The 27446-nt window shown below is 41.4% G+C and overlaps 1 protein-coding gene across 1 annotated transcript; it reads left to right on the top strand.

Annotated features, from left to right (window-relative positions):
- The first annotated feature begins 24429 nt into the window (after positions 1–24429).
- LOC131217095 (UDP-glucuronate 4-epimerase 1) lies at positions 24430–26195 on the top strand. Its single transcript, XM_058211844.1, has one exon. It carries the CDS (start codon positions 24554–24556, stop codon positions 25856–25858), a length of 1305 nt encoding a protein of 434 aa, XP_058067827.1. The 5' UTR covers positions 24430–24553; the 3' UTR covers positions 25859–26195.
- The last annotated feature ends 1251 nt before the right edge of the window (positions 26196–27446 follow it).

A 27446-nucleotide genomic window follows, 5' to 3' on the forward strand; every position in this document is an offset into this window, starting at 1 on the left:
GGGCTCATACCTTAATATGATCTAATAAAAGAAATGAATGGCGTGGATGAACAGATACATCACGGTGGGCCCCTCCACAGATCTGCTTGTACGGTAATCGGTCTAGGCAGGGGCAGGACGCAATCCACGTTCGTCAAACACCGTGTGGACCATTGGAAGTACCACGGACATGGGTGGGTGGAGTTCAGTCCTTGTCGGCTTTATCAAAATGATTCCGTACAATTGAGATTGGTCGTAAATTGGAGTAGGTGAGCGACTGTACGTTTGATCTAAATGGGGCCCACCGAGATGTGTGGGTGCCATTTCACCCATCGATTAGATGTGGAGGATGAAGCCCCACAGAGGAAGTTCTGGATGGAATGTGGGTCCACCATATTGCGTATATTCCCTCAAATCCTCTCAATGGACTCCACCTCCATGCATGCATTATGTATGTATGTCGTACATATGTTTTTTCAGCTTATTTTGATGCACGGTCCCAAAATTAAAGTAGACAAAATTTTCAGGTGAACCACACAAACAGGAATTATTAACCATTGAAAACGTTTGGTGGGCCACCAATTTTTTAGATCAAGCTGATATTTATTTTTTCCTCTTGTCTAGATTTAAATGAACTTATCAACATGTTATTAACATGTTGGATGGTCAATAAACATTATGGTTATGATGGGCGTTCAATGACCACTTTTCTTGTGTGGTCCACCTGAATGCTGTATCTGACCATGCATTAAAATAATATAGTATAAGGGATGGACGGCATTCCAAGGCCCTCCCCATCATTGGTTTCGAGTAGCAGGTCCCGCTCTTCATGAGGTCAGCCCCACAAAGATAAATAGTCGTATAAAAATTAGAATTGTATGAGTTGAGCTAAGTCGAGCTTTGCATGGCTTGGCTCAGCTTGGCCAATAGCCAACCCTAGCTTGAACTTGCTTCGGCTCGATCTTCGAGCTCGATTGGCCAGCTCAGGCCAGATCAAGCCGAGTTCAAGCATAAGAGATATTTTCTCAAACACATTGACTACATCTTAAATTTTCCGACACTTTGAATGCAAATCGACAAGAGTTTTTTTCAGGCATTTCATCAAACACTTAGCGAGCAACACCAAGATCAAGATATGAGAGCAGTCTTATAATATAAAATTTTTTATAATAAAGGTTTGTTTTTTCAATCTTTCCTCAAATACCTATTTGGATAATACCCTGATGTGAGAGCAATCCAAGAAACAACATTTTGTTAAGGCATTTCATTAAACACTTGACGAGCAGCATGAAGATCAAAAGGATTGAGTCATCGATTCGAGTCGGGGTTCGAGCCGAGTCAAGCTTGGACAAGCTCAAACTCGGCTCGAAAATTTTTCAAGTTCTAAAAACCAATTCAACTTGGTTCAAATCCAATTTGAAACTGAGGCAAGTCGAGCTTTTCCGAATCAAGTCGAGCTAGCTGATTGAGCTAACTCAGCTCATGTACAACTATAATAAAAACTCATGCTAATCAAAAAGTTAGATGGACCACACCACGTGAATATACATTTTTTAGGTGCAGTCGTACATTGCTCCCTGTGGGGTGTCCCACCTGAATCTTAAATCAGGATACTTCTTGGTATTTTCGGTGAATGTAAGGAGGCACGCGGGATATAACTATCATGGTTAGGCCCCGCATAGTTCGAATGTATGGTAAGTGCCATACATCCCTCGAGTCAAATCGTTTCAATGGGCCGAGCAAACTCTACTAAGCCCGAGCAGACACCCTAAAACCCAATACCTGATTATAACATCTTATAGAATAATGAGAGCCTCGAGAGAAATTTTAACGTTTTATGGCTCTTGTTACTTCCCGTGCTTGGCCCTGCCTTGGCATCATGTTGTCTTAAAGAACATCGATATTTAGATGCTTCTACCTCTTCCCTACTTAACTTTAAGGCATGTTTCAATTGTTATTCTTCCAGAGCTTTTAACCTGGCATTATAGTTGCCGTGTTTTACCAGAAACACGAGTGATTGATATTCACATGGATATGAACTATAGTGAGAGTGACACAGATTACTAGTAATCCTGTGGTTATTGCCATATGTCAGCTTGGTTTTCTGTGTTGATAAATGGTACACCTAAAGGCTTTTTCAAGAGCTCTCGGGGGTTGAGGCAAGGGGATCCGCTGCGTCCCAACCGGGATCATTAATGCGTACATTCATGGACCCTATGCTGATCATTAATAGATGGCGTGGGTAGGAGTCCATATAGGTCATTATTATGTGATGGGAACTGGAGTTCTAGCCTATAGCAGCGCTTCCTAATGACGCGCGCGCGCACGTACACACGCGTGCGTATATAGTACGCGCACATACATGCTCACGTATTATAGTACGTGCGCTACTCGCTCGGGCTTCTCTCTCGGGGAAGCCCTACGCTTCGCTTTTCAAAATTTTATTTGTCTAAAAAACAGTTGTAACTTGGAAATTTTTTAGTTGATTAGCGTGCGTACTATAATGCCCGTGGGGGTGTGTGCGAGGGCGCGCGCGCATGTATGCGCGCGTACTATATACGCACACGTGTGTACGTGTGCGCACGCATCATTGGGAGCACCTTCGCTGCACTCGTAAGAGATGTGAATCTGCTTGTCCAACGGATTTCTTGAGTGTCCGGGTTTATTTATGGCATGAGACAAGTCGTAGCATGGGTCTAGCTTATTGATACGTTTCACAAAATTCTACTTAAATTTTCTTCTTACTTTCTTTTTTGAAGTTGATTCGTACTTTATTGAAGTTTATTCTTACTTTTTTCACTTTATGTAGGAACGACTGACTAAGGTGACCACTAAATAGAATGAATAAGACGTACTAGTCACTGACCGAAGGAGACATATTAACATCCCATCCTTTTGAGTTGTAAGTAATGTTCCTTCGCTTTGTGAAAGTGATTTGACTTTTATCTTCTTAATGGAATAAGAATAAATAACTGGCAAAGGCCCTTTTCTGGGTATGGCCACAAGGTAGCAAGTGCAAAGCAAAGCTGTAGCTCAGTCCACCGAGCGTAGTGAAGGCGCTTCCCAATGATGCACGCGCGTGCGTGGATACATATGTATCCTTGACATACTGAAACAACTGCCATTATTGGTATCAAACCAGTAGCGATTTATACAAGCTAAATCTTCTAATTGATAATTGGGCCAAAATCTCCTACTAATTCGTTGTACTCTCTCCATTTCTGAATCTCCATCTATTATAATAGGCTTGTTAGTATATTTTTTGTGGCTAGTTGAATTTGGTGTGGAGGGGGTGGACTTTTTCTTATTTAAGTCCAAGAGAGCCTGGAATAGAATTCGTACTTCTACGAGTCATTGGGACATGGTTCGGCATCTCTTACCCAACCAGATAAGGTCCTGTTTGGCCAGGCGGATTGGAAGGGATTGGATGGTATTGGAAGGGATTGGAAGTTAAATCCCGGGATTGGCCGGGCGTGCCAAATAGACCGGGTGATCTGATCCCGGGATATAGCAATCCCATGAATCTTGCACCAATCCACTGACAACACCATCATTACCTTTAAATCCCATCCAATCCAACCTAATCCATTTAAATTTGCCTGGGACGTGTTTGGTACGAGGGATTGGAATGGATGGGAAGGTTTAATCCTGGCATTGGTCGGGTGTGCTAAACAGACTCGATATAGCAATCCCAGGATATAACAATCCCATGGATCTTGCACCAATCCACTGACACAGCCATCATTACCTTGAAATCCATGCCATCCACCCTAATACCATTCAATCCCTTCCAATCCACTCGGCCAAACACGCCGTAAATGTATTCTTAACCGGTTTGTTTTGTTCACGAATTTGTCTCCATACAAACGACATCTAATCTTCATTCTTACAAATTTGAGGAGTAGACTTCAGTACCATAATCCCAAATGTCGGCGGATGAGCCATTAGCCGTCATTTCTGCACATGGGCTTTTATTAATAGATAATTATATTTTTAGGCGAAGTCATTAAGCCAACATAATTTATAAGAAATAAATTATAGTATGTTCAAAATTTAAATGTCAACATCAAGTCACTCCAGAAATAATAGAAATTAAAATCTTACGGAACAAAATATAAATTATAACAATTAACAACTAACAAGATCAAGATGTGCTAAAAATTAAAAATCGCAGTTAAATTTTAAATAGATGAAGGTGCAGTCTCATCTAGACTATCGGTCTCATCCTTTTCATCATTTTCTTCATCAAATGAACCACCACCCCAAAACTGGATGTAACCAATCATATGTACAAATAAGCGCTTCATTTGTTTTAGGCGCAAGAGAGATTCTACTTTCACCACCCTGCTATGGGTACTAAATGTAATCTTTGATGCCATTGTTGTAATCGCAATTGATAAAATATCTTTAACCATCAATGATAGTGTAGGGTATTTTTTTTCACAAGCTCCAGTCTTCCACCATTCTAAGACGTCAAAGTCTTAGTCAGAGACCTTCACACCTGGCTCATTGATATATACATTTAATTTTGACTTGTAAGATTGCTTACTTGCTTCATCTTGTTCTAAGGTTGAAAAGTACTCATCGAGAAAATTGTCACCACATATAGACGAACTATAGACACATTCATGCATAAGTCGTGTGTCCTATCTTGTGGTAAAATTAATCACATAAGAATAGTATAATTCTTCAACCACCACATGAACACTAGATGTTTCAACTGCTGCCTTGTCAAACAAATAAAGTTTTTTATAAATGCAATTAACTAACTCCATTTTGCAGCAAGAATCAAGGATAACAGTTAAAGCCATTAACAAGTGACATTCGCTCCAGTACTTTTCGAATTTCACTTACATGCTTTATGTCATATTCTGTCTATAATCTAAACCTTTTGTGACACTTTTTTTGAATAACATCCTTAATCTTTCAAAGCTTTAGAAGAAATAAATTTGCTATTGGATATTTATTTTTAAAAAATAACTTTGTGTAGTTATAGTAAACTTAAAGAAAACTACGAACATCTTCAGCTTTTCTCCAATCATCTTCATCAAGTAACTAAGCATATGTTTTGTCACGGACCGCAAATTTTGAGAATGCAATTTTCAACTCGACTGCCGCATCCAATATTTCATATGCTAAATTCCAACGGGTGCACACATATAACTTTAATGTTTTTTGTGATCTAATATTCAAACGTTAGAGTATATCATTTCAAATACTAAGTCTTGATGGTGACCCCCTTTTATACTCCACGCTCTCTTATGTTCTCAATCGTTGCGTCAATTATTTTTAGCCCCTCTTGTACAATCAAATTCAAAAATGTGAGCACAACATCTGATCTGAAAGACATTTCCGCCAAAATAAAGATTTTTTACTATCTTGAATTGGCTCCGTGTCACGTCCCAAACTCGGAAAACGGGCTCACAAAATTTCCGATCGCCGAATCTAGTGCCGACAGCCTCCGTAGTGTCCCATTCTCGGATTCCGGCACTCTCATGCCAGATTCCGATCCTGGGATCCTACAAGGAGGATTTTCAGTAGAAATTTTTTTTTGTAATAGAGCATAACCAAGTCACAAAACAACATCACCACATAACCACTATATCGAAAACTTTTAAGTACAATGCAGAAAGGGAAAATACAGGGTGATCAAAAGCTTCAAAATAAACTGATGTGCACTCCTGCCTCAGCGCTGCTGCTGTCCAACACTACCTGCATGCAAACAAAAGCTTAGAGGGTACTGTAAGTGTGTGTGCAAGGCCAGCGCCAAGTGTACAATATCAGAGTAATGCGGAAATATGCGATAAGTCCATGAATGCTATCAGCTGTACCAACGCTATATGATACAAGACATGAATGCTATCGGCCACACCAAGGCCATGCGATGCGAGGCCTATGTAGCCAAATGTCATATGCGAGATGCGAAGCAAGCATGTCAGTCCTCATCAAGTACACATATCAGTACAGTTCCTCTCTGGATATCACCGGGGTCTAATACACCTCACACTGACTGCCTCCTCCCTAGCTGCACAGTCAAGCAAGTGGAAGAGACCACACTATCCGCCTGACCAGTAGTCTGCCAATACCTACCCGGCTCATCGATAGCGGACTCATTTGCGAGCTGGTCAAACTCAGCCTAGCTTATAGCCCCCTCACTCGGGCGGATAAGGCCACACCCCCTTCCAACCAACCACGAAAGTGGGAGACGCGGCCAACAGGTATTCGGCACTCGGGCGCTCGTGTATCCACTCGGTCTAGACGTTGGAGCATCTCCTGGTACCAAAAAGGTTCTGGGACTTTCACCCAAGGACATCCTAAGTGCCCATAGTGCTAGAACCAAGCATTTCCGGTATCCGATACGGCCATCCACGATGTGTCTGTGGAGCCACGGCCCTGATGTCGCTAGGGCGTGCAGTGATCAAGTCACACATATGCAAGATGCATGAGTCACACCGTACAATCATGCAGCAATCTCACGCGTACCACGCAATCATGTGGGGCACTCCGTCTCATAAGGAGTCCCGTAAATGTCTCAGTCCAACGGCTTATGCTATGATCAAACATTCCTCATATCAAGCATACAAATGATGCGTATGGGTATGAATCATGGGGCTATACTAAGCATGTTATAAAGTGGTGAACTATCAACAAATGTGGGCCTACTAATGGGCCCTAGGGAGAGTTATAATGCGGACATTTAACCAACATTATTCTTATAATGTGGACGTCAAACCAACATTTCTCCCAAGGCATAACCTGTCGTCAAACATTATTACACACACTATGGGGGAATCCCTCATTGCAATGGACCCTAAGGACATCCTGTTGGGCCTCGACCCATGGGCCTTATATCCATCAAATGGGCCGCATCATATGGGCCTTTTATAAATCAAGTGGGCCACATCGAAGGGGCCTTATGTACATTGCAATGGGCCATATCCCCACGGGCCTTTGAATGCATCACAATGGGCCTTGTAACATGGGCCTCAAATACATTGAATGGGCCCCATCACATGGGCCTTACATGTTTACCAAGGTGGGCCACACCAAAATACAAGTGATGATGACGATTTCCACCATTAAAATCCCTAAGGCCCACCAACAAATATATATTATATGCAATATAACATATATAATATAATATATATATATATATATAAATATATATATACATATATATATATTATGATATTTATATATATATATATATATATATATAGATAATAATATATATATTTATATACACACACACCACACGCACGCACGCACACAGTACGCACGCACACACACGCGCGCACACACGCGCACAGGGGGGGTCCCACCGTCCAGGGTGGACGGTGCGGACGAACACATACAGCAAGGTAGGCCCCACCATCCGTCTGGACGGTGGGCAGCAACACATACATTTCTGTGGGTCCCATGTGGGGCCCACCATAACGTTTATCTTCCATCCAACCCGTTCACAAGGTCGCACGGGCCTGGAGGAAGAGGAAAAAAAGAATTTCAGCTTGATCCGAAACTTCTATGGCCCATAAAAGGGTTTCAATGGTAGAGTTCAATCACCGCTGTTTTCTTGTGGTGTGGGCTGCCTGAGGCCTGGATCTGACTAATTTTTGGAGGGGACCCACCTCAAGGGGTGGTCCACCTCATGGACGGCGTGGATACAAAATATACATCATGGTGGGGCCCACATGAGAGGCCGTGGGACCCTGCAAGGACGCCCGCCAGCAACTGCTGCTGCTTGTTGATATTTTATATATATATATATATATATATATATATATATATATATATATATATATATATTGAAAAACCTCTGTTCTCAAGGTTTTGTATGCGTGGGGCCCGCATCAGGGAGATCTGAGCTCGCCATCGATCCCCATAGCTCAAGACAAGAAGGATGAGCCCAATATTTAATATATTTTGGTGAATAAAAACAGCAGTTGGATTTTTAACGGTAACCACCACTGTTTCTCATGCTATGGCCCACCAGTTACTCGGATCTGCTTCATTTTTCGGCTCAACGCCTAAAACGAACTCAAGAATGGAATGGACGGCATGGATTGATCTCATACATCAATGTGGGGTCCACACAAGTGGACCACCTCATTAGGGTGTGAACCAAGCTGATATTTGTGCTTTCATTTCAGTTCAGGGACGTCCTATGCATAGTGCATGCACAAGGTGGGCCTTGCTCCTGTGGGCCACCAAATGGATGAATGGTAAGGATAAAACATACATTAAGGTGGGGCCCATCCAAGTAAGTCACATGGCCACCCCATCACACATAAAGATAAATAAATAAATAAATAAAAGAGAAGGAGAGAGAGAGAGATAGAGAGAGAAATGGGACACGCATGATGGAGGGCTCCGCCACTATGAGCCCTCCCTTACAAGCAATCATACATCGAGTGGGTCCCATTGCATGTGGGCCCACCAAATCAAGGATCAACGGTGGAGATCCCTTCTCCACCAAAATGAAAGGTCTAGATGACCCTTTACAAGCTAGAAAATAGACATCATGATGGGGTTCATAGAGAATGGCCCCATCACGGAATAATCATGAAGATCAAGGTGGGCCATCGACCACATCTTAAGGTCCCAAGTGAGATCCATACCATTGATCGGTAGGCCTCACTTGGTCCATCATCAAAACATGAAAAACCTATCCTATAAGGCACCCACCGTCCGATCTTCTTGGTCCGATGGAAAGCCGACCTCCTTGTGCTTAACTTTGATGGTGGGAGATGGAAAATGAAAGGCTAGGATGGAAGATTTGGGATGGGAAAGTGGGCCACACACATGCACTCTCTCACATGGAGAAGCTTGGACGTGAGCTCTCTCCTTGGTTGCTTGGAGTTGAGTTGAGAAATGAGAAAGAGAGAGGGAGAGATGGGATGTAAAGAGAGAGAGTGATGGATGTGAGTGATGGGTGAGGTGATGTGTACTTGACTAGCATGGGTGTGTAAGAGAGAGGGTGAGAAAAGGTTGACTTTGGAGAGAGAAAGCATGGGTTGCTTGTACTTGACATGAGGTGATGGATGGGATTGATTGATGGGATTGATTTGACATATTGTAGAGATTCTCTTGGGATTGCAAACGCGCAGCGTTTTCTTCGAAATAAACGCCGGCTCACATCTTCCTACCAGGGTATCGGATCGGTGCGAGAGACGCGGCGACGGTGCGGTCGCAATGGTAAAGGTCTTGATTTAAACCGACTCAAATGTACAACATACGAATTAGGGTCGATCGCAACGTCAATTATACGTCACGGGTTGCCGAAATTTGACAGGAAGGATCGCGGGATTCGACGGAACAGAACGGACTAGGATACGGGTCTTACACTCCGCAAAAAAGAAATCGCAACATCGTTTGCAAATGCATTATCTTGTGTGATTGAAGATATACTACTTTTGATGCCTCACTCTTGATGACAACTGTATATGCAGTCTGAAATAACCAAACCGGTACAAGGGAGAGAAATGTTAGAAAAGTTTAAAATAGTCTTACATATGTTTCTATCTACATTCACATAGTGTACAGTTAGTGATATGAACATATTCCTTTAGTTGGACGTCATCCACAAGTCTAAAATAAGACTTATATCTAAGACAGATACAGATGACAAAATGGCTTTCATCTTTGTATTCTCATTCATATACATATTCATGTATTCTCTTTTCACCGTGACCTACGAGCACTTCTCAAATTTATGATTCAAGTATTTGTTGTATTCGCTAAAAACTCTATTATTTATAAACCCAGTGGCTTTTTTTCAACAATAATTATTCTTTCAAACCACTCTTTCAGTTTGTCTTTTTCAAATTTATGAGTGATGAAAGCAGCTTGTAAGTCGTTTCCTCCAAATGAGGCAAATGAGAGCCAATGTTGGCCTGAATGTGGAATTTTTGGACTCTTAGCACGATTAGTACTGTGTTTGCGATAATGTGAATTTGATCCCCCATAATGCTTTACAAAGGTTTACTTGCAATGCTTATATCTAACCTTGGTAACATGGTTCGACACATTCCTTTACCTCAACCTCTTTAAAATCTTCTCAAACTGTTGATTTTTTCTTCTCTTTATTAGATGCATCTAAATTTAAGTTTTTCTTATCCCGTTGGACATCAACAACTAGAGGGGATGTGACAGATGCACCAACACCAAGGGTAGTAGGGACCTCCTCACTAACCATATTTAAATATGAAAAATAAGAAAATACGTACGTGTAGGATATGTGAAGTTGGAAGGTATTATTGTATTATGTGATTTGTAAGTAGGCTTTTTCTAAAGTCTTCTAAAATTTAATTTCACTTTTTATCCCCTTCGATAATATATCATGTACTCTACTCACACAATTTATATGCGAGTTAAAAATTTGGCAGCATCTCCCCATAATTCTCCAAATATATGTAAAAATTTTCTATTGTTTGAGTGTCATCACCATTATTTGTTATTCACAGATGGGAGGTAGTCAGTCAGTTAAAAACCATATATTCAAAGAATAGATTGAGTAGATGTACCGAATCTCGAACTCCATGTAGATTGTGTAAATAACATTAGGTACATGATATATTACCAAATTGTTCAACTTAAATAATTTAAAAATTCATACATATAAATAATATCAAAATAATAATTGATTTGAATACAATTTATTGTATATGAATTTCTAAACGGGTAAGTAGCTTATTAAATTCATCTGTCAAGTGGGGTCGCTCTAAATCTAATTGATTTGTGGTTAATTGAAGTATACAACTACAAATTATATATTTAATATATAATTTGTACTTGAATACTTGAATTAAGCATAAATCAAATTCGAATAATCAACTACAAGTATACACAAGTTTAAAATTTCTCAATTGAAGGTAGTTCAAATAATCAAGATTCAAATTAAAGTAATTCTAAAATTCAAATAATCAATATTCGAATTCAAATAATTCTAGAATTCAAATTCAAGTAATCAAGATTCAAGTTTAAATAATATATGATTTGACCTAACCCAACTCAACCCTGACCCTGACCCAACCCGACCTTGACTCTGACCCTAACCCAGCCCGACCCGGCCCGGACCTCGACCCCGACCTTGACCCTAACCCAATCCGACCTTAACCCAACTCGATATAACCTAACCCTGACCCTGACCCTGACCCCGACCCATTCTGACCCTGACCCTAACCTAACCTTGACCCAGCCTGTAACACCCCAAGCTTTCAGGGGCCGTGTAGGAACTCGGCCTCCGAATTCCCGGGTGTCGTGTATATTCTAATTATGGTAATTTGTACATATATCAGTTTAAATGAGCAATAAAGGAATCGGCTGGAACATAAACCACAACGACAACTAATCTACTGAAACAAATACGACTAAGAAATACAAATCTATAGGAATATCAAATAGGTCGCACAAGGCGTTGCCTGACAAAATTTGTATAAAATAATGTCCAAAAGAAATGGTGCGTTAGATCCACAACTCAACAACCCATAATCATCCCACACAGTCTACGGTGACCTGCCCACAAGCTTGAAGTAAGAAGCTCCTCTTCCTCATCCATGCTAACCTCGCTTGGCTCGTCGAGCTCTGTTTCACCTGCATCTAGTAAAGGGTCTAGTTGGTGTTTTAAAACACCATCCCAGAGTAGGAGTGAGTAGCTAACTCAGTGGTTACTATTATCCTTAAGTTATAACAAGCATCAATTATATGACGAATTTAACAAAAAACATATATTCATAGATCCCTAACTAGTCTTGTTAATGCATATGCATGTATTATGCTATGATGCATGACCTCGCAGCAATACTCCCTCGAGCGACTTCGTCTAAAGATCGCGCATGACCAATACTTCCTCATTGCGACCTCAACTGCCAAGTCGCCAACCTAACTAGTGCGATGCGATCGTGATCGTGCTAGTCGAGTTTTTAATTAATTTCGTTCATCCAGTAGATTGGGGAAACTAGTACACCCCACGTATCATTGCCCTCAACTGGTTGGGAGGCCAAGGCCCTTCAACGTGTGAGGCCAAGACCCCGCGATCCTTGATCCCATCAGGTTCCTCATCCCTGATTTCAAGCACATGGGGAGTGCTGAGAAGAGGGATCGCTTGAGGTCACTACAGGGAGGCTCATCACCCTAGCATAGGCCAACAGCTCAGACACAGTGTCCCATTCCATCATGCTCGGCTCTCGAGTCAGTGGATCGGTTTCAGATGGTTATCAATAGGCTTCAGTGGTTGAAGGGTGTTCCAGGTTCCATAAAGGCATGAGCAGACATGATTAACTAATATGGTTGGTCAGTAAGTGAACTAGACCGTGCGATTTCAGGCGAGTACGTGACGGACGACATCTAGTACAAGCGACCCATGTAGTCCAACTATTGTCGCTCATTCGCATCCGCCCAAACCTGTTGGTTTAGCTGTAGGATGGTCCTACCAACGGGACCACCTTCTCCCACTTCAGTTCCCTGACCAACCCAGGGGTTTATGACATTCAATAATATTCCAACAATTCTGGATTTGCCTTCTAACACTAGTAAAGTCATGCACTCATACATCAAGCATAAAAATTCAGATTTTCTACAATGCAACTACTAACGAAAATATGAAATTAATGCGTGTGCGTGTTGAGAGGTTACCGAAGAGATCAAGAGCTATACATCATTCATAGTACAAATATACAACAAGGATTAATGCTAGCACAAACATACAATAAGGATTTTATGCAATCATACATGCCACAAGGAAGGTTATACTAGAATCACATATGAGATGAACATGCCACTCCAAACTAAGCCTAATCATGTTGAAGAACAAATAACTAACACTTAACCATTTCATGGGATTTAGGGGGACCTATCATGTAGGATCTTTGCTAGGTTCTCTCTAGATTACTCAAACACATCATCCTAACATTCATAATCATTAAACTCATAGTAAAATTGGTGTTAGGCCACCTAAGGATAATAGTCCGCACCTTGTAACGAACCGCTCGATTCACGATGCCCGTAGAGTTATGGTGTTAGGAAATCATCATTGAAATGCCTAAATAAGTATACAAGCTTGTAAGAATTGGAAGGAATTAAACACAAGACCTAAACCTACAAACGTAACTCAATACTTACCTTCAATCGTCACCGAATCGACACTAATGAAGGACAAGGTTGCTATAGAGGAGATGAGAGGGTGAAGGTGCACAAACCCTCATACTTCCAAACTTTCCCTCTATCTTCCTCCTCTTTTTTCCTCTTTCTCTCTTTCTTTCCTCTAGGGTAAATTCGTATGGGGAGAGGGGTGCCCCAAAGAAGCCCTTATATAGGGCCATATTTGGTGTAAATGGCCCCAAGGGCTAGGTTTTTACTATACTAGCCCTATGGGAGAGTCTTTCTAAGCTCTAAGGCCCACTATGGGGCATACATATTGATATACACTATAGAATAGTTAGCCCTAACGATGATCTATGTAGGGATATGATCAACCCGGCATTTGGATGTGCCGATCGACAGATATGATTAGAAGTCTGTTCAACGGTCACCAATAGTCGATCGGGGCCGCAGCTATACGGATATGAGGAGGAAAATATCCTTACTCCACATGTAAAGTTTGGTCATAAACCGACAGTCCGAAATCTTCAACTTTGCACAAGAGTGGACGACCCAATTCACTTAAGTTTCAGTTTATTCCTTTAGGGTATTTGCACTTCTCATGCACTCGTCCTTTGGCTCAAGTTGAGCGGTTCTGGACAGTACCCAGGTCTAAGTCCGGCGACGGACGTCAAGCCTAGTAACTACTGGCCTACCAACGAGCGGTATAGAGCTTGTTTGGAAAATCATGGCATTTCTGGAATGAATTAGGTATTGAGATTTCTCGTGTGCAATGATTAGGGTTTGGATTAACAATGTTCATAGTGTGACCTATTTATAGCTAGTGAAAGTGGAGATTTGGTCATAATTACTCTAAACCGTCAGTTTTAGGCTAAAAGAGTAATGGGGTTGATTTGGTCTATTAGTCAAGATCCGGGCCTTATCCGACTCGGCTTCGGTTAGATCTTTAAATTTAGTTATGATTGTCTTGATTAGTTAGCGATGAACTGATTAGATTTGGGTCCTATGTGAGTAAATCATGAGGCTAAACTTGATGTTCAAGTGATCAAGCAGATTCGTTGGCTTCCTACAGTTGATTGATCGGACTTGTGTAGTTCTTTACTGGTACCACTTGTGTATAAACTAATATTAAGTGCTAATGGTCAGTAAGTAATATTATAAGTTAATTACAAAAAAAAAATTTCAAGGATTTTTGGAAATCCAAAATAGTGAAAATTCAGGATGTTACACAGCCCGACCCTAATCTAATCCCACCCTGACCCAACCTAACACGACCCAACCTAACGCAACTCAACCCTAACCCGATCTTAACCCATTCCTACGCAACCTCAGCACAACCATAAATAAACATTCTTTAGGAGAAAAAAATTATAGAAGGAGAGAGAGGTGGGGTTGCTCGCCAGGTTGCGAGGTCGGGTGGGGTCCTTGATGGCCTATCTCTCACGTAGGGTAAAAAGAAAAAGGGGTGGGGGGATACAATAGATTTAGGTTTTAAATATTTTTTTTCCCAATTTTTATTATATATACAATAGATTTAGGTTTTAAATATTTTTTTTCCAATTTTTATTATTGGGGGGGGGGGGGATGGTAGACCTCAGGCTTAAAAATCAAGTCAATCCATGACTTGTGTGGGCCACACCACATACAAAAGTTAAGAGGGGTTACCCTCCCGTTAAAACATTCATGGCCCACCGAGATGTGGTTCACAAATCCAGCCCATCTATTATGTGTTTCCCACTTGGATGAGGGGTTAAACCAAGTTTCAGACGCATCCAAATTTCAGGTGGGCTCCACAAAGTGCTTTTATATGTTTTAGACATGTCTTCACATGATTTTAGATGGTATGGCCCACTTGAGTTCGGCTGATTTTTGGAATACCCCATAATTTAAAGAGGACTTATCAAATGCACGGTGTTGATGTTCGACACACATCATGATGGGGCCTACACGACTCAACCTCATGGGAAGTTCCCATGAGGTCGATTGCATAAAACCATTTCCACATATGTATATATATATAATTTGAGCAAGTTGAGTTGATTTAAGCTTGACAAAGCTCAATTTTTTTAATTTTTTTTTTTTAACTCCAGGTTTAAGCACTGGGCATGATTAGAACCAGTTTACGAGTCGAGTTAGATAAGCTCAATCGAGTCGATCCGAGATAGTTTCTCAGCCAGCTTGACTCGTGTTCTGCTCGTTGCCACCGTTTTCATGTACTTATTGACTACACAAATGGCATGCTGGCAGGAAAGCATTATCATTTTAATTTTCCACAACCCATTTGAATGCCATTGGGCGGACGTCTAGAGTCGTCTCATCAGTTTGATTTTTATTATTTTTTTAACTCGGTCCATCATTGTAGGACCCACAAGATGGACCGTCACGTTCTAGAGCACATTGTAACCCTCCACCAATAAAAAACAGAGACAAGAAGTCATGTGATCAATTATAAACTTTCACTGCTTGTCATCATCAATAAATAAATAAATAAAAGAGCACAAATGATGTGATCCAAACCGTTGATCTATTGCGGGAAATTCTGGGCCATAACTAATCTGGAAAATTTTCTCAGCCCTCTACAGAAAGATGCATCAAATCAACGGTTCAGATCACTCCGTGGAATGAGTTTGCTGATGAGCAGGACCCTTGGTTCCTAAAATAAGAAGGGAACCAATGCTTCAAGAGCACTGTAAATTATAGTGCTCCTAATTGTACAGGGGACACGTGGGAAGCAATCCATGGATCTTAACCGTTCATTGGTTCCAACCACTCTTCAGCAAAGATTGTATATGAGAAATAGATCCGATCAACAATCTGAACCATTCATTTGATGATTCATTTATTTCTTATGTTTCCAAATAATCACTTTGATCATAAGATCGTGACCATCCCATCAGTGGCTTGTTAAACGAATATAAGACAGAAAGCCAACTTTCCAACGGATCTGATCATCCGATCATTATGATATTTGCACTGACGTCCATGAAGTGGGGACCACCGGATCATCTTCCCTTAAAATATTTAGAAGAAGAAAAAAAAAAGGGATCTGTTCCTTAGAATCATAGATGCTGCCCTTGTGAGGGTTGGAATCAATCATTGTGGACCACCGGAAATCAAGGGTTGATAAGAGGGGGATGTGCTTAAATGTCAACCCTTGGTTCCTGCAATTCCGGAAAATTTTAAGTAGATGAGGCCGGCTCCTCTACAACGTTTGTAGATTACGCTTATTCCGCAACACGTTGTGTGGGGCCCACTGTGATTTGTGCATGCTATCCAATCCAAGCGTCATGTGCGACCCCACCTGAATTTTAGAATGGCTTGATTTTGGCATTTCCGTTCATTATGGTGGGACACATCTTTTGAACGGATTGGATGCAGTATAAAAAACAGTTACCCCAAAACACAGCCTTTAAGATTTTAATGGTGGATGTTCCCATCCCAACCCTTCCCTTTGTGTGACCCACCAATCCACTTTATTAACCTTATTTTTGGAATATGGCATTAAATCTAAGCGGCACACCTGATGGATGGATTGGATGTTATCCAAACATCACAGTGAGCCCACACACCACATTGTAGAGGAACCGGCCTTGGAGTTTAAATGGTATTTTGATTTTGTCGTCTAACCGCGTGATTAGTGAGAGTCAAACGATCGACTCAAACACACATCCGTAGTCGTAGATTTTAAAAATATTTGCGGACTATTCGAAGAAGGTACGCCGTCCTTCCATGTGGGCCCCACCTACATTCTCATTGGGCCCATGCCAGCGCAGCACGTGACTAAGAAAATAGGCCTCGCGGCTCTATTTCAAGCTGGCAAGCAAAGCAACGAGGTGACGAATGCAATCTACCAAAGAATCTGCAAGGTAGTTGCATGAAGCATGGTACTTTCCCACCCTGCATGTGCCACGTGTATGGTCACGTTGACTACTGATCTAGTGGGCCACAGTTCGATTGCGTTGATTTATCAGTCCTAACTCCTAATCATCAGATCATGGCTATTAATGTTAAATGCACGTGGGCCATTGCTTACTTGACTGCTATCACCATCCACTTGGAGGACGCTAGTGGCTGCTATAGTTTGACGGCTAGGATTTTTGGTTTATGGCCCATCCACGTGATGGTGCAGGATGGACGGTGCTGATCACAGAAGACATGGCTCACATCTACGGTGGAGATGTTTTGGATGTGGGACACTTTTTTTATTAGATATGAGGTTCTCTTTCCACGTGGCACAGATAAATCAGGTCTGGACCGTTCATCCGGGGAGCCTTCCTTGTATGGCTATAGACAGAAACACGGTGGTTGGATGGTCTTAATCATCTGATTATACATTTGTGAAGGATTACGGTTGGACAGTCAAAAATCAGTTAGCCAACAATCCAAGTTCAATGGCTTTAAGTCTTGTAAAAATGGACTGGGTTTAGCTAGTGACCCCAACACCAACGGGCTAGCTGGTGTCAAAAACTCTGTGAGCACCACCACGATGTATATGCTTCATCCACTCGGTCCATTTATTTTTTCAACTTATTTTAGAACCTGAGCCTCAAAGTGAGGTGGATCTGAATTTGAGGTGAGTGACGTTATAGGAAACGGTAAAGATTGAATGCGTACTGCTAAAAAAAAATGAGAATAAAAAAAAGTTTTGGATTTAATAAATTTGATACAGAAGATTTAGGAGATGCTAGTTTAATCTTAAGCATTGAGATAATTAAGAAATATGGTAGTCTTGTATTATCATAATTTCATTACATTGAAAAAATGTTAAGAAAGTTTGACCATTTTAATGGTTTATCATTCAATATATTTTATGATTACAATATGACTCTTATGAAAAATAGTAGTATCATATCTTAATTGAAATATTTCAGGATAATTGGTAGTGTCATGTATCTGACAAACTACGCTAGGCTAAATATAATTTTTGTAGTAGGAATGCTAAGTAGATATATATAACTCTAGAAAAGAACATTGAAATGTCTTGTCCAACTAAAAAGTACTATTGCCTATGATTTACATTATAGTAATTATTCTACTATATTAGAAGGATACAGTTATGCTAATTTCATCACTGATTTAAATGAAATGAAATCCACCAACTGATATGTCTTCACTTTCAATAGATGAACAGTCTCTTAAAAGTCTATTAAGTAAATATGTATCGCTCGGTCAACTATGGAATTCGAGTTTTTTATCTTAAAAAATGCTAAATCGGAAGCCGAATAATTTAAAAATATCTTTGTTGATGTATCATCGTGACCAAATCCCATATTAGTCATATCTATTCATTCTGAATGTCAAGTAGATATAGCAAAGGTCAAAAGTAAAAAAAAATAATGAAAAGAGCAGGCATATTAGACTCCGACTAGAGCTGGGCATCGGACCAAGTCGACTTGGATTTGGCCCAACCCGACCAGGTTCGGATTTTACATGGCTCAACCCGAACTCGGACAGAACCGAGACTGAGTCTAAGTCAGCTGACTCGGTCAGACCCGAACATATGCTGGTGTGAACCGATCCGAGTCCGACTCGGTCAGGAAAACCGAGTCGGATCGGATTGTGCAAGGTTCGGATCCGATTACTGAACAATAAACATTCGGTGGCCCCAAGAAACTTTTAATGGTGGCCATTCAACAACCACTGTTTGTTGTGGTGTGGTTCACCCGAAATTTAGACATGCCTCATTTTAGGGGAGCTGTCAAAACAGATGAACGACGTGGATACCTATCAAAACAGATGAACGGCATGGATATTTGTCAAAACAGATGAACGCTAAAAATCACAGCGATCAAACTTAACTATTACCCTTGAGTCATGGAAGAAGGACCTTACTTCATTAAAAGAAAGTTGAGTAAGAACAAGTGGCTGAGTACCCTACATTCGTTTTAATTGTCAAATCATGTTTATTGTTGATGTATAGGCCCACTAGATAAATAAATCCAATTTCCCTAGACATGTAATGCATTATAGTGGAGATACTACATAGATTGAAAACAAACAACTCAACAAATTTGGGAATGGTAATCCATTACAGATTTGAGACTGGACTACACAATAGACACAACAATAACGTAGAATCATGGAAAGACACATTATATATCTGGGTTTTCGTCAAATCCTTCCAAAACCAAATCAATGCCCTGAATAGATGCATGCCAACAATAGAATTGGAGTTAAGATCATGCGAGAACTTGAGAAATCAACTAGAATGATGCACAGAACACCAGATTCAAGACCAAAAATAAAAATAAAAAATTGCAAGAATAGCAACAGATCAGCCACAGTCAGGGATTTAAGATGAGCGGTGTGGATCAACTAAAAAGTTCAAGATGGGCCCCACATTGTTTACTCAGAGAGATAAAAAAACATATAGCTTCTTAAAGAAGCTTTACACCCGCACATAGCTTCTTGAAAAAGCTTTATAAAAGTAAAGCTGTCTATATGCTGTACCTAGCCCGTAGCTAGCACCAGCTGTCTAGCTGCTCTAGGCACGTGTCGTGCGAAGACAGCACAGACGCTCCTCGAGCTCTGAGTTGTGAGAACGGTTCAAAGGAGATCAAAGTTACATGGGCCCCACAGTGATGTATTTATTATATCTACACCGTTCATCTATTTTTAGAGATCATTTTAGAGCATTATCCAAAAAATGAATCATAACCACAGATCATCTGGACCACACCATAAATAGTGGCAGAGATAATGATTTTCACCGTTAAAAAATTTGTAGGCCCACCATAACATTTATTTTACATCCAATCTGTTCATAAGGTCACAAGTACCTGATTAAAAAGGAAAAATAAATTTCATTAAGGTCACACGTACCTGAATGAAGAAGAAAAACCAATTTCATATTATCCAAAACTTCTGTGACCCTGAAAAGGGTTTCAATGGTAGACGTTCAATCTCCCACTAGTTTTTGCAGTGTGGTCCAGTTGATGGTTAGATCTGTCTTATTTTTTGTCTCAAGCCTTAAAATGAGATCGCCAAATGAATGGACGGTTTGGATATAAAACATACCTGGTGATCTGTCTCATCTCCAACTAGTTTCTGCCGTTTATTTTTTATCTCCATGTCTGTCCGGCTATTCGCGCACTCTCCAATCTCCATGTCTATCCGCAGTCCGCTTTCTCTTTCCATCTTTCTCTCTTCCAATAGAGAAATCCAAGCTCCAAAACCTAACGGCCTCCATGTCTGTCCGCAGTCCGCTTTCTCTTTCCCTCTTTCGCTCTTCCAACAGAGAAATCCAAGCTCCAAAACCCAACAATAGAAAGAAAAGGATTTGATCTATAGGACATCTAGCTAGCCTTCTTCTTCAACAAAAATAGAGAGACAGATATAGAGAGAAAATCACATATATAGAGAGAGACAGAGAGGCTCAGGTGTACATTAGGCGGGATTTTTTGGCACCGAACCTAAAGCCTAGGCGGTAAAACTAATATATATATATATATATATATATATATATATATATATATATATATATACACACACGGTCCGGATCGGGTCGGTCCGAATCGGATCCAATCAGATGTTTTCGGGTCGGATCAGTTCGGAACAGGGCCTATCCGGATTCGATCCGAAAAACTATCGGATCTAGATGATTAGAATCGATTAGGCCCGATCAGACCGTCGGTTTTGTTCGGAACGGTACCGAGTTGGGTATGGTCGGGTCGAATCCACCGGATCGGGCCCAAGTTGCCCACCTCTAACTCCAACACAACATGATAAAACATATATTGTGTGATAGAGTCATATTTAATAACTTTGTGAGGTTAGAAAAGAGTATGACAGATCCTGTAAACAAATAATTATCTAAAAGATTAGTCAATGATACATCAAATGAAATAAGATTAAGCCAAATATATAAGTTGCCAGTGTCGGCAACTCAACATATACAAGTGAAGATCCCATGAGATTGGTTTAATGGGTACATAACAAGACACAAGACAAACAATTGTACATGTGTAAATAAACCCATTCTATGGTATAATAATGCAACAACAACGTAGAATGGTGAGTTCTTAAAATTCTTAATGAACCCATAGCCATATATTTTGTCGTGTATATAGTTGTTGCATATACTAAATAAAATTCACCTATATGAGTGTGGAGATGAATGCCACTTTCAGTGAGAATTTAGATGCGTATTATAGAAAACTCATGAAATACATGTAATGGTGTATGGGTGAAAAGCATTGAACTGCATAATATTACAAAAGAAGAGTTGTGTGAGTGACATATAATTGCGATTTATACCAAAAGTATTCAGACTCAAGACTATAGTGTCACATAATTCTTGTAAACATGTCTTGCTTACTTTAATGTCGATTCAAGTCTATCGTGGCAATACCATTGCTTAACTATTCCATCTTAATCCCAAATATTTTTTATTTTGAAACATGTGTGAGATTGTTGTATTTTCCTTTAAGAATATTAAATACTTTGATTTTCCTCCAAAATTTGAAAATTTTGTTGCTTTTGTATTATAAGTTTAGTCCCACATCAGATTTGCCCAATATATATATATAGGCTTTTTATCTTAGGGCTTTAGCCCTGTTTAGGGGGTTAGGGAGATGTATTTGATCAATTAGTCAATAGATTAAATCCTTTGACAAGGGTACTTAAGGCATTACTTCAAAGTGTATGTAAGAAGTTCCATTTTGTTTTACAAATCATAAAAATTCATTTTCTTTTCTCTTATGAAAAATCATATGTTCAATTTTTATTTTTATTTTTAATTTTAATTGCTGAGTTGACTCAACACTTTCAGATTAAACTGTAAATGTTTCAAGCCCACATATAGTGAATACACTGCCACGGGGTCATAGCCAATGTATTTTGGAAGTCAATTGCTTTGGAAACATGTTGCACTTCGGATACTTCGAAGGAGAGCAAATTTGAATTCAAGCCGTGTTGAGTCAACTCTACAAGTTTTCTGTCATTTCTTTTATTTTCTTTTTTATTTCAATTTTAATAGTTACTCAATTCAACCAAATATACCAACAACTTGGCCATTAATCCACAGGGCCACAGTCCAATTGCATTGGTTTATCAATCCTAACCATCATATGCAATTGGCTATTATTACCATCCACTCCGAAGACGCTAATGACCACTATAGTTTGAAAGCTAGGATTTTTGGGTTATGGCCCAACTATGTGATAGTGCAGGATGGACAATGTTGATCAAAGAAGACACGGGTCGTATCCTCAATGGAGATGTTTTGGACGTCGGACATTTTTTTTATTAGAAATGAGGCTCTCTCCATGTGGCACAGATAAAAGGTCTGGACCGTTCATCTAGCGAGCGTTCCTTGGATGGCTAAAGCCAGAAATCACGGTGGTTGTATGGTCTTTATCATCTGATAATAGTTCCGTGAAGGATTACAGTTGGACAGTCAAAAACCAGTTAGCCAGCAATCCAAGCTAGATGTCCTGAGTCCCGTGAAAATGGACGAGGTTTAGCTAGGGACCCAACACCAATCAGCTAGCTGGTGTCAAAGATCTGTAGGCCCCATCATGATGTATATGTTTTATCCACTCCGAGCATGAACCTAAAAGTAATGCAGATCCAAATCAGAGGTGGACCACACTACAGGAAACGGTGAGGATTGAATGCTCACCGTTGAAAGTTTTTTGGGACCACAGAAGTTTCGGACCAAGCTGATTTGAGTGGGCCCTAGGAAAACAAACATTACAGTGGTCCCTAGGAAGTTTTTAGTAGTGGACGTTCAATTAACACTGTTTTCCTGTGGTGTGGCCCACCTGAGATTTGGATTTGCCTCATTTTTGGGGTCATGTCCTAAAAATGAGCTGGCAAAATGGACGGAGGGCATGGGCATTAACAGATACATCATGGTTGGGCCCACAGAACTTTGACACCAACTACGAAGTCTACCATTGGCTGGTGTTGGGGTCACTAGCCAAAACGCGTCCCCGTAATAATGTTACGTGCAACCCATCTGCTGCAAGGTCCACATGATAAACAGTCTGGATCTAACACAAGTGCCACGTGCAAGGTATGAGAACCCAATACCAAAACAAGAAAAAATGCCCACAGCCGGATGCTTTCCCAGAGGAGATACCACCTCAGCCGAATCAAAGCCAAGTATTTGGCTAGTACAGTAGTCTTACAAGCAACCACACGTGCCAATATACCACGACATTTTCAGGTGGGCCCCACATCAACGTCGAATCTGAATCAGTCATCATTTTCTGCTCATCATTTCTTGCACACACCTGGACCACAGGATTAAATGACAAGGTTACTAAACGAACTGGACCCGGTTACCAGCCAACATCCTAGATCAGAGAACGACTTGGCTGTAACCAGCAATGTGACTGAGACCCTGACCGTGGGGCCCACCTTGATGTATGCATTTTATATCCACGCGGTCCATCTGTTTTGACAGTTTATTTTAGAGCATTATTTAAAAACTGTAGCAGATCAAATTCCATGCGGACCATACCACATGAAACAATGGTCATTGACAATTAAAAACCTTTTGTGGGTCACAAAAGTTTTAGATCAAGCTGATATTTGTTTTTTTTTTTTTTCCTTCTATCCAGGTCTGTGTAACCTTATCAACAGCTTGGATGGTCAATAACATTAGATTAGACCTTAGGAAGTTTTTAATGTTGAGTGTTCAATAACCACTGTTTAATGGTGGGCCCACCTTGAAATTTGTATCTGCTTCCTTTTTTTAAACCATCCCATAAATTAAGCTGTAAAAATAGATGGACGGTGTGGATACACAATGCATACATCAAGATGGACCCCACTTAAGGGTCCCACCCGCATCAAGGGACACAAGCGGGACTGTGGGTCAGTTTCATCCAACATTATACCATCACAGCCAACAACATTCAGATCCCTTTTCCGTATTTACATTCTCAACCATCCATTCACATCCCACAAACCCAACCATCACTTCACCAAAATCAGGACTCAAAAGACCAACGGTCCTGATTTCCAAACCACGAGCCCAACTCCTCATAACCGAAAAACCAGAGCAAACACACAAAACCGCCAGAGTACCCTACAATTCCTCTACCCTAGTTTACTAAAAACTCAGAGCCAGTCAAGCAACACCGCCCGTATCCCAAACCAACGAGGACCCACCGTCACCCACCGGCTCCTCTCATCCTTCCATGACCGGTTCAACCGGTAGTCTTCTAAATAAATCCTCCCCATCTCCTGGCTTTCCACCCACCAAATGGAGAAAAACGACCCCACCCATGTTCTCGTCATCAATCAAAATAAAATTAAAAATAAATAAATAAATAAATAGAAATGAGAAAGAAAATTCCCCAAATTTCAGTATATCTCCCTTAACGCGTTCACGCGTCTTGTAGTCCTCTTAAAAACCCCTTATAAAAACACCCCCAAACATACCTACCGTTTCTCAGCAGGTGCAAGTAAGAACCGTACTCCTTCAACCCACTGCATCTGCTTCTCCTATCATCTCTGTTTCAAGATGCCGTCTTCCAAATCGATAGAAGATGAGCTTTTCCCATCCACACCAGGGAAGGTTAAGATCGAACGGTCCCATGCTTTCCATCGTCAATTCCACCGGTGCTTCGCGTCCACGAGCACTATGTTCCTGTGGGCTCTTTTTCTGATAGCACTCACGGCTTCCTACCTCAGCTTCCAAAGCTTCGTCGACAGCGGTAGCAAGTACTTCACCGCATCCTGGGGCGGGATCCAGTGGGAGAAGCAGGTCCGTTCAAGCGCCGAGATCAAACGGCCAAATGGCATGGCGGTGCTGGTGACGGGCGCGGCCGGGTTCGTCGGCAGCCACGTCTCGCTCGCGCTGAAGAAGCGCGGCGATGGTGTCGTCGGCATCGATAATTTCAATAACTACTACGACCCGTCGCTGAAGAGATCGCGCAATTCGCTTCTGAATTCCCACTCTATCTTCGTCGTTGAGGGAGACGTCGATGACGGCCACCTCCTCTCCAAGCTCTTCGACACCGTCGCTTTCACTCACGTCATGCACCTCGCCGCCCAGGCCGGCGTCCGTTACGCCATGGAGAATCCCTCTTCCTACGTCCACAGCAACATCGCTGCTCTCGTAACGCTCCTTGAAACCTGCAAATCGGCAAATCCGCAGCCGTCGATCGTCTGGGCATCGTCCAGCTCCGTCTACGGCCTCAACGAGAAGGTCCCCTTCTCCGAAGCAGACCGCACCGATCAGCCGGCGAGCCTCTACGCCGCGACGAAGAAAGCAGGGGAAGAGATCACTCACACATACAACCACATCTACGGCCTTTCAATCACAGGTCTGAGATTCTTCACCGTCTACGGCCCGTGGGGCCGCCCCGACATGGCCTACTTCTCATTCACCAGGAACATCCTGCAAGGAAAGCCGATTACAATCTACCGCGGCAAGAATCACGTCGATCTGGCGAGGGATTTCACCTACATTGATGATATCGTGAAAGGATGTTTGGGATCGCTCGATACTTCAGGGAAGAGCACGGGGACCGGCGGCAAGAAGCGGGGCCCAGCACCGTATCGGATATTCAATCTCGGCAATACATCGCCGGTGACAGTCCCGACGCTGGTGGGGATTTTGGAGAAGTATCTGAAGGTGAAAGCGAAGAAGAACATGGTGGAAATGCCAGGGAATGGCGATGTTCCGTTCACGCATGCTAACGTGAGCGTTGCCAGCAGAGAATTGGGGTATAAACCTACAACGGATTTACAAACGGGATTGAAGAAGTTCGTGAAATGGTACTTGTCTTACTACGGCTACAATCATGGCAAGGCTGTAAATTGAATTCTTTTTGAGGGGTAGTTTGGGAATACTGATTCTTTTTTATCTTTTTTTAATCCTTCTTTTCATTTTGGAGGGAAGAGAGAGGGGAAGGAAGACGAAGAAAGATGAAGAAGCTTCCTTCCCCTTCTCTGGCTTTTGGGGGTTTCTGTGTAAAGGAATAGATTTTTTCTGTTTCTGCCCAATTCTGCACGTGCGTATATGGCACCACTCGTGTGTGAGATGATAGACGTTGGATGGTTTTTTAAAGTGGGGCCTATTGTGAAATGTGAATTTGCCCTGAAATGAGGCTGTTCTAAAGTGTAAGGTGCGGCACGTGTGAATGTGGACCATTTAGTTACCATTTTGTCTTTTTGCGTACGTATTATGGCGGTGGAATGGACCGAGTCTGTTTTTGGTTCGGGCAAATTCAGTGTGGGGCCCACCTTATGGTCTGGACGCGTGCGCCATGTCGTAGCTTTGCCTTTTGTCGGTTGAGATTGGGTGGTAGTCCAGTGTTTTGCGAAAGTAAATGGTCGCTGCTTGCACTGGTACACGCTATTGGGCTGTTCTGCAAGTGGGGGTGATCCAGACCGTTGATATGATGGGACTCGGTTGATTGGTATTCTACGAAATTTCCCTAATGGAACAATCGTGACCGTTGAACTACCACGGCAAAAACACACTGGCAAGAAGATAGCGTAGCCCTGTTCACATTCTAAAAGGCAAAAATTTGAAGAGAGGACCAAGGACAGCGGGACTATCCAAGTAGAGAACGGATTGGCTGCTCCCCCGCCACTAGCCAATGGCTAGTGGTCGGTGCGCTATGGGCCCCACCATGATGTATGTGTTTCATCCATGCCGATCGTATATTTTTATAGATCATTTTATGATATGAGCCCAAAATTGATATATATCCCAATCACAAGTGGATCACATTACAAGAAACAATGTTGATTGAACTAGGAAACAATGTTGATTGAACTTCCACTATTAAAATCTTTTGGGGGCCATAAAAGTTTTAGATGATCTTTGTTTTTTCCTTCATCTAGGTCTGTATGAACTAATCAACAGATTGGATGTCAAATAAACAGTACAATGGTCCTTTTGAGGATTTTAGTGGTGTATATCCAAACACTATTTTTTTTCCCTGTGGTGTGGTCCACCTGTATTAATATTCCTCTAATTTTTTGTACCAATCCCTAAAATTATATGTAAAAATGGATGAACGGCATGGATAAAAGACATACTTCATACTGGGGCCCGCAGAGCACCGACCACTAGCCACCGGGCTAGTGGCAGGGGGAGTAGCCAATCCGTTTCCATCAAAGTAGGACGCGAATTACGTACGTACTCACTCAGTACGCAACTGTGGGGCCCACCGTGACTTATGTGTCTTATCCACGCCGTCCACCCGGTTTACCTGCTAATTTTAGTTCACGAGTTCAAAATTGAAGTGAAGTTCAAGTGGACCACACCATGGGAAACAGAGGATATGATGATGCAACTCAAAATGAGTTTTCAAAACGAATGTACAACGTATGTACAGGATATAAGTCACACACATCACAGTGGGTTCCACGGTCACGGATCGATAAGATGAATGGACGGC

The sequence above is a fragment of the Magnolia sinica genome, chromosome 10, assembly GCF_029962835.1.
Source record: "Magnolia sinica isolate HGM2019 chromosome 10, MsV1, whole genome shotgun sequence".
NCBI classification, from domain to species: domain Eukaryota; kingdom Viridiplantae; phylum Streptophyta; class Magnoliopsida; order Magnoliales; family Magnoliaceae; genus Magnolia; species Magnolia sinica.

Bases quoted from the DNA above. Each gene is read 5' to 3' on its own strand.
- LOC131217095 (XM_058211844.1), top strand. From the start codon at position 24,554: ATGCCGTCTTCCAAATCGATAGAAGATGAGCTTTTCCCATCCACACCA.